The sequence below is a fragment of the Cyprinodon variegatus genome, unplaced genomic scaffold (genome assembly GCF_000732505.1).
Source record: "Cyprinodon variegatus isolate N-32 unplaced genomic scaffold, C_variegatus-1.0 Scaffold893, whole genome shotgun sequence".
Classification (NCBI taxonomy): Eukaryota; Metazoa; Chordata; class Actinopteri; order Cyprinodontiformes; family Cyprinodontidae; genus Cyprinodon; species Cyprinodon variegatus.
Window position 1 is genome coordinate 97,484 of NW_015151346.1, and position 8,868 is coordinate 106,351.

Here is an 8,868-nt window from a genome sequence, read left to right on the forward strand (position 1 = left end):
AATTAGATTGAATTTGGTATTGATGACGTGAAAAATAATAACGGTAACTCCATTGAAATGATTCAAAACTAAAGTAACCAGCCAATTTTTTTAAATGTAAGGAGTAGAAAGTACAGATATTTGTGTAAAAATGTAAGGAGTAGAAGTAAAAAGTTGCCATGAAAATAAGTAGTAAAGTAAAGTAAAAATATCAGAAAAATCTACTTGAGTACAGGAACGAAGTATTTGTACTTCGTTACTTCCCATCTCTGGTAACCAGTCAGACACAAATTGATTAAGCAGCTTGTCCAGTAATGAAAGACAGACAACAAATGAGCTGCTGATTGTCTGAAAGTAATGGAGCTGTGGATATAGTCGATTAGTAGAAGAAATTAACGTGCTTCTTTGAGATGTACAGGTCCCTAATGTGGTCAATTGTCAGTTGACAGTAATAAAGATACTTTTGAGCTTGAAAGCTTATATATCCTTCCAGAAAAAAATTAGCTGCCAGTAAAATAGAAATTGACAAAGGTTATAGTCAATACAAATATTATAAAATGGAAATATGAAATTGATTTTGAATATATGTATATATACATATGCATAAATATGTATGGAACAGCCTCACCTCTCACTCACCTCCATTACAACTGGTCATGCTTGTGGACAAATTGTACCCATGGGAAGTAACGTAACCTACAGGAAGGCTATATTTCCTAAAAAGCTAAGCAAAAGCAAAGTTTAAATGACTAAAATAAATACTACACTAGCAGGATGAAATAATTGTTTCATTAAAAAAAAAAGTGACCATATACCTTTAAATAGCAAGAAAGCTTGTATTTACATAATGCTATATAAAGTCCAGGGACTTTAAAGTTCTTTGCAATATATTCAGGAATTCATACTGTGATGTTTGTAAGCTATTGTAGCCATTGCTGCCCTGTTGATTGGCTCTGGAGGTACCTGTAGGTCGTATGTGAAGCAGATTATGTTGAACCTAGATTTAAAACATAGATGTGTCTTTTATTTAAAGATGACCCAATCTTTAGTTCAGATTTTCCAAAGGCTGAGCTTCACTTTGCAAAACAGAAAACAATGGAACATGAACACAGGCTTTTATTTATTTTCAGAAGCAAGGAGAGGTGGGGGGTTTTATGAGGAATCATTATTGATTAATTTAGGCCATTTATTTCAAGCTTTCTTGATTGGTGAAACTGTTCTCAGCTGTGTGTCGCTCAGGAAGACAGAGCTTAGGCCAGCTTCGGCTTCAGCTCCACCTCCACTGGAAAATGGTCACTAATCTTCTTTGCCTGAAGGAGACAAAGAAAACATCGGTCAAGGTTCTTCATCCAAATGCATCAACACTCATCAAATGCTTTTGAGTTTTATCAAATGAGGCCATGATGACTCACTTTAAACTTTTACCATCTTTAATTTAATATATATATACCCTCAAAGCAATACTTTGTTAGAGCAAATTTTGATTGAGTTTCAGCATTTGGGTTTCTTTAAAGAGGCTTTTTCATGACAGCATGACTTGGCACAGTGGGTAGCAATGCTGCCTTGCCGCAAGAAGGTCCTGGGTTCAATAAGGGTCTTTCGGCATGGAGGTTGCATGTTCTCCATGAGCATGCATGGGTTCTCTCCAGGTACTCCAGCCTCCTCCCACAGTCCAAAAACATGACTGTTAGGTTAATTTGCTTCTCTAAATTATCCTTAACTATGTGAGAATGGTTGTTTTTTCTGTGTTGCCCTGCAATGGACTGGCGACCTGTCCAGGGTGTGCCCCGCCTCTCGCCCGTTGACAGCTGGAGAGGGCGGTACCAGCCCCATTTGGGATAAGCATGATGGAAAATGGATGGTCTTTGAGTTCTTAACTGTTATAATCCTAATAATTCCTTCAACTATATCAGGCAAAGAAGTGGATTTATTTATATGGTGCATTGGGACCAGACGCAGTGTCCGTGGTGATTTCTGCTAGCACTGCGGGGAGTTCGCCGCTCTGTATTTTAGATGCACAGTGTTTACATGCTGGACTGCGTCACCAAATAGGGGAAGCTTCAGCTGCGTGAAGCTGAAATCTCACTGACGTGGAAAAATCTGAGCAAATATACGGAGTGGCTATTGCTTCTTTGGTGCAACTCTGTTCATTTAAAATGGCCATTTGTAAAAAATGAAAAAAAATAAAATATTACTTAAAAAAGATGTTTTATTGTTATGTATATATTGTTTCAGGTACATACCTAGGGTTAGGTATGTACCTGCAATGCTTAGGTTTAGGGCAAGGGTCACCTTTAGGCTGTATAACCAACCCACAAATGAATGGAGGTCAATAGAAAGTCCCCATCGGAATAGTGACACCAAACGTGTGTGTGTGGGTGGGGGGGAGTCAAAAATTACTTATATGTCTTTCTACAAAAACTTGTCTTGGTTAGATCCAGTAGGTGCTCTTCTAATTTCAAAGAATAAGCTGTAAGAGACCAGTTTTACATGCTGCATACACACGGCCATGCAGACCCAAACACGACTTTTTCAGATGTTAGTCAACTCAGCTTAACAAATGAACTTTTTGGTGAATGCCCTACCTTGAAAGCATTGCACCTGCATAGTGAACATAGCTTTCTCTGATTAGCGAGTGGTAATGAGGCAGAGATAAACTCTGCTTAAAGTTGAGACAAAGTCCATATTTTTGCAGCCAATCTGCACAGTGACAGCCACTGTTCTATTTTAATTTATGTCATAAATATGTGTTTAGTTTGAGAGGTCTGTAATATTGTTCAGTCTTCTTAATTGCCAGAAGTTGGGCTCAACATCATGCAAGCACACAAAGAGGGGAAAAACTACAGCTCAAATGCTCAATGTATGGACATCTGTGAAATAAGTTAGAATGTACATCACAAAAAACCTTGCATTTAACAAGGTTAGGACTTGTTTTTCATATACTATTTAAGGGTGCATTTCTGAGCTTGACAGTTATCACTATATGTCTTCTGCAGTTAACAATAATTTTATTTCCTAATGCAACTTGTAAACTACACTGCAATAGTTTCTATATTGTAAAAAAGTTTTTCTCCACATTGTCTTTTGGGGACCAAATTGACCTAGTTTTTACCTGTTCTTTACTGAGATGCAGGTGGGCCTCGAAGTCATAAACCTTTGCGCTGCCCATCACCACTCCCCTCATTATGTCTTCTTTGGCCACAATCCTGCCATGAACAGAAAGATGAATAGAGTGAATTATAGAATCTATGTGTGTGTAGCTCTGTGAGAGTGGATCTACCTGTCATAAGGGCACCCAGAGTTGGAGACAGTGGTGTCAACCGTATCTGGGATCAACCATTGGAAAGACTTGTCTCTGTAGAGCCGGATTTTTGCCCAGTCTCTTCTTGTCACATATGAACAGCCTGCGTTAAAGTCCCCCAGCAGCACAATGTCCTGCACAAAGAGAGTGGAGGGTTAACTGTGCTCTCGCTGCCCCCCCTCCTACGTTAAATTTTATTTCTATTTCTTTAATATTTTAACTTAAAATTTATTCACTTTGGTTTCCCAGCGTTTGCAGACATCATCCACCACGTCGTAGAGCGCATCTATCTCCTCCACAGCTGAGCTAGGAGAGGTATGCTGGGGGATCAGAACAAAGCTGCTTACGGCTGCAAAACAAAGAGAAGAAGAAAAGAAGAGATTCTGCCCAAAGGAACTCTGGATGTTCAGCTCCTGGTCAAACGTATTTCAGTTAAAAACTATTTGCTTTTTAACTAATTTAGAGCAATTTTAATGTTTCCAAACCAATTCACAATTCACATCCATGAGGTGAATGAAACATTATTTGGCCAAATAACTTTTTATTAAATTATTTTCCTAATCAGAATCTAATAACCTTTAGTTAATTGATTCTTTACTCCAGAATGCACAAAGCAGATATAGTTGATGGTATGTATGAAGGAGCTATATACAGCACATTCTAAGAAGAACATCAATTAGAAGATTAAACTTAAAAGTTGAGCTTCACCAGTGATACAGCCACAATGTTTTGATGTTGTGAACAAAGTCCCAGCTAAATACATAAATGTTGCCAATGGCAAAATGTGAAAAAAAATCTTGATGTCATAGTTATTCTCTCTGCACAGAGTTTACGTGTTCTCCTTCTTCCCACAGTCCAAAATATGACTATTAGTTTGAACCTTTTGACCTTTTGCCACACTTCAGGCTTCAAACATAAAAATCTAAAATGATATCACTTTGTGAAGATTGATCTAAATGTGGGACACAAGCATGAAATGGAATTCAATTTATTGGATATTTTTAAACTTTTTTAACGAATAAAAAACTGATGAATGGACAGGGCAAAATTAATTGGCCCCTGTACATTGCAGCAAACTCTCTCCAAAAGTTAAGGTAGGCTCTCTGAAAGATCCAAAGTTGACCTAAATGACTGATAAGTAGAATCCACCTGTGTGGAATCAAGTCTCCGTATAAATGCACCTGCTCTCTGATCGCCTCAGAGGTCTGTTTAAAGCACAGAGAGCATCATGAAGAAAAATGAAGACACCAGGGAGGTCTGTGATACTGTTGTGGAGAAGTTTAAAGCTGGATTTGGATACAAAAACATTTCACAAGCTTTAAATATATTCCAAGGAGCTCTGTTACAAACATACCAGTATTTATGGATGAAAACATGACGATAAAAGGTTCTCTCATAAATTTGTTGTTGATGTCGTTGTATGTATAGTTTTCAACCACAGATACGCTCTCCTCCCTGCAGAGAAACAGTTAAAATGTATTACATCAGTGTTGTGGTAAATATCTTATTTAATCAGATATTATTTGGACTTTCATATATTATTTACTACTAGCTGTGTGTTAGAACAAATAAATCAAAAGAGTGATTCGACCTCAACTCATGGTCAAACAGATAATTCAGCAAATACATGGAATAAATTCACCACAACTTCTGTTAAAAATATAAGAGCTTCCAAACCAGCAGAATAAGATAATCTGCTTTCTAAAATACTCTGACATGTTTTTTGGATGTGGTATTTATCTAAAGAAATTCTTCATGAAAGCTTCATGTTCATAAACACTGCAGCCATATAGAATCTGTGCAACAAAAGAGTATTTTATTTTTGAATAAAGTCATGATGAAGGAATTCTTCTCAGTGAAAGTAAGTAAATGTGTCATGATCTTGGCACTGATTACTGGCTCAATCACTTATTTCATTCCCCTGTCCAATTCTGTCTGGTTTGTCATTACCTCTCATCGCATCCAATCATCAGGGTCAGATTATTCTTGTTCTTTCTAGCCAGTGGTGGGCGTGTTTTTAGAGTTCCTTGGTGTTTCTGATTTCCTGATCCTGACCGTTCTGCCTCTCAACCACAACCTGGCTGTTCTTGTCTGATCTCAGTGGAGAGAATGATTTTAGTGTACCATAGTGTTTCTGATTACGAGATCCTGAACTGTTCTGCCTCTCAACCTCTGAGCCTGTCTGTTTCTGTTTTGATCTGTTTGCCTGACCTGTCTCCAGGCTCCTGCTTGTTCTCTGGGTCTGCAGCATGTGGGACACTCTAGGCAGCTCCCGCTGCTTCTTGGTAGGTGCCCACTGGCATCCTACCTTGTTCTCTGGGCAAGGACTGAACTGTTAAACCAGGTTAGTGACTCACACGTTCATATTAATCCTCCGTCAGATTATCTAGGTCACTAACCTGTGTTTCTAGCTGCTGCTACTGCAAAAACTATGATCATCCATGTCTTAAATAAACACTTAATAAACACAGTTATTCCACTGTCTGTCTAGTCTGAATACTGGGTCCCTTCTTTTCTGTGTCATTACAGAATAATCTGGCCATAACATGGACCAATCAGCCCGACAGACAGTGGTGTTCTGAGGTTAAACTGTGTTTTTCTTGGCTTGAGTCTGGCATGCATGAGATTCTGGATTGCCTGCAGGTTACTTCTGCGTCATCTGCAATCGTAAGCATCATCTGTCTCCCCTTGAGCTATTTGTATTTTTTTTTATGTTTTTTTTTCTCTCATTCCTACTGTTATGATTATTTTATATTAATTGATATATGTGCTTGTTAAGCCAAAATTAGTACCTCCTTGTTACGTGTTAAGGCTCATGAGTTGGTTATACTCAGAGAGCTCTGGCACTGTGCATTCATAGGGTCCTTGAACCAAAACACGCTATTTTGATATGGCTGGGGCCAGTGCTGCCTCCTCATTTTACAAACATATTTACAGGCTCAGACTAGGAACGATTTTCGGCCCTGGCATTTTTCCATCTACACCGGCCCACTTATGAACCCCTCAGAATTTAAAAACTGGTCCGGGATTTTTGGTCGCCTGTCTCCAACACATTACATAGGCTACTGTGCATTGTGATTAGATTGCTACTCAGTTCCAGTACTCCATTCCAGGTTTCTCTGTATGGAAAATTATACACACCCTTCTACACAAATCCAATCACTTTGAATTATGTGTTTTGGAAAGGTAAAGAGAGTTTGCATGCTGCTAGTCTACCCTGGGTGTGACCGGCAATAGCACATGTGTGCCGGTTTTATGGCAATGCCTAAACAAAAGTGTATGTTTGCGGAGAATTCAAAGAAAAAATTGCCGTGCTTTCACCAGGGTCATGATCCATATGAGGTGGAGTGTTTTATGATTTGTCTGTGTCACCCCCGCCCTTAAAAAAAGGGTCCACCTTTTCAGAAACCCAAATCTGGTCACCTTAGGTTACCATTTCTGTCAATATCTGTTGTCATGTTGTCAGCATTATGAAGTTTATTTTAAAGTTTTGGCTTTGAGTGATGACTTCTCAGGAGAGAATCAGGGAGAAAAGCTTAAAGAACACAGAGCTTTCCTTCACGCTACCTGTATAGGAAAAGATATCTCTCCTTGTAGGTGTTGCGACCCAGAGGCTCACTCACAATGTAAGAATATGTTGGACAAATTCTGGGGAAAACAAACACAGAATAACATCCGAACCAAAATATTTATTTTACCCAAAGCTTTCTAAACATTCCAACTAAGCATAATGGTGCAGTGTTTGCTAGGTATGAGTGACTCTAACCTGTTGACATACTCCATTAATTTGTTGGTTGCTGACAGGTCAATGTCTCTGACCTCCTGGATCAGAACGATGTCATAGCGACGAACAATCTGCAAAAAGGAAAATTATTGCATTAGACTTTTGATTCTGCATGTGCCAATTTCTTTTGATAGTTATTTACAATAGTAACAACCGAAACAACTCTGTTTACATTTGATGAGAGGAATTCTGAGAGATAAAGGTGTGAAACAATGAAGCAAATTTACTATGCCCTGGCTTTCTTACATGTGGCTCTCCATTGTTTATTTTTCTTAATTCTGTTGCATTGGAGACATCATCAATGCTAACCCAGCGTGGTGGTATGACCAGGCACACAGCCACGGGGGGACAGCTTGCCAGGGTGAGTTCTTGCAGTTTTTTTAATTAATTATAACACAGGTAACAGAGGCAGGAATCCAAAAAGCCCAAAAAAATGTAAAACAAACCAGAACCATGGACACATCAGGGGAAAACAATCAAGAGGAGCCAGGGTAAGACCAGGAAAGAAGTAAGATGAGGTATGACGATGTTAGACGAGGAACCAGCACTGAGGAACTGCACAAGGAGTGTATTTATGGGAGACTGAACAAAGAGAGGACTAACGAGCAGACTGGGAGAAGGTGTGTACAGACGAGGACAAGGAAGAGTCTTTGGAGGCCGTCCGTGGGGCAGGAGACAGGCAGTGTCTCTGGAGGCCGGCCTTGCGGCCCAGGATGAGGAACGGTCTTTGGAGGCCGGCAGTTGGGCCCGAGACGAGGAAGAGTCTCTGGAGGCCTGCCGTGCAGCCCGAGACGAGGAAGAGTCTTTGGGGGCTTGTTGTGGGGTCCGAGACGAGGAAGAATTTTTGGAGGCCGGCCGTGGGGCCCGAGACAGGGAGTGTCTCTGGAGGCCGGCCGTGCAGCCCGAGACGAGGAACAGTCTTTGGAGGCCGGCAGTGGGGCCCAAGACGAGGTAGAGTCTTTGGAGGCCGGCCGTTGGGCCCGAGACGAGGAAGAGTCTTTGGAGGCCAGCAGTTGGGCCTGAGACGAAGAAGAGTCTCTGGAGGCCAGCCATGCAGCCCGAGACGAGGAAGAGTCTTTGGAGGCTGGTTGTGGGGCCCGAGACAAGGAAGAGTCTCTGGAGGCCAGCTGTGGGGCCCAAGACGAGGAGGAGTCTCTGTAGGCCGGCCTTGGGACCCGAGACGAGGAAGAGTCTCTGGAGGCCAGCCGTGTGGCCCGGTACGAGGAAGCGTCTCTGCAGGCCAGCCATGCGGCCTGAGATGAAGAAGAGTCTCTGGAAGCCTGCCGTGCGGCCCGAGACGAGGAAGAATCTTTGGAGGCTGGTCGTCGGGCCGGAGACGAGGAAGAGTCTCTGGAGGCCTGCCGTGCGGCCTGAGATGAGAAAGAGTCTTTGGAGGCTGATCGTGGGGCCCCGAGACGAGAAAGAGTCTCTGGAGGCAGGCTTTGGGGCCCAGGACGAGGAAGACTCTATGGAGGCTATTTGTGGGGCCGGAGACGAAGAAGAGTCTCTAGAGGCCTGCCGGGGGGCCCAAGTCTAGGAAGAGTCTCTGGAGGCCGGCCATGGGGCCCAGGATGAGGAAGAGTGTTTGGAGGTTGGTCGTGGGGCCCGAGACAAGGAAGAGTCTCTGGAGGCCGGCCATGCGGCCCGAGACGAAGAAGAGTCTCTGGAGGCCTGCCGTGCGGCCCGAGACGAGGAAGAATCTTTGGAGGCTGGTTGTGGGGCCCGAGACAAGGAAGAGTCTCTGGAGGCCGGCCATGCGGCCCGAGACGAAGAAGAGTCTCTGGAGGCCTGCCGTGCGGCCCGA

At 42.1% G+C, this 8,868-nt stretch overlaps 1 protein-coding gene across 1 annotated transcript in view; it reads right to left on the reverse strand.

Annotated features, from left to right (window-relative positions):
- Positions 1–1,088: 1,088 nt before the first annotated feature.
- dnase1l2 (deoxyribonuclease I-like 2) overlaps positions 1,089–8,868 on the reverse strand; it is a 19,591-nt gene continuing 11,811 nt past the window's right edge. Inside the window, exons 3-9 of the mRNA XM_015397863.1 lie at positions 7,047–7,135; positions 6,848–6,928; positions 4,635–4,735; positions 3,517–3,629; positions 3,260–3,414; positions 3,092–3,185; positions 1,089–1,289 (exon numbers count right to left, since the gene is read on the reverse strand). Of these exons, the coding sequence (XP_015253349.1) occupies positions 1,230–1,289; positions 3,092–3,185; positions 3,260–3,414; positions 3,517–3,629; positions 4,635–4,735; positions 6,848–6,928; positions 7,047–7,135 (693 nt within the window). The 3' untranslated portion in view covers positions 1,089–1,229. The remainder of the gene's footprint in view (positions 1,290–3,091; positions 3,186–3,259; positions 3,415–3,516; positions 3,630–4,634; positions 4,736–6,847; positions 6,929–7,046; positions 7,136–8,868) is intronic.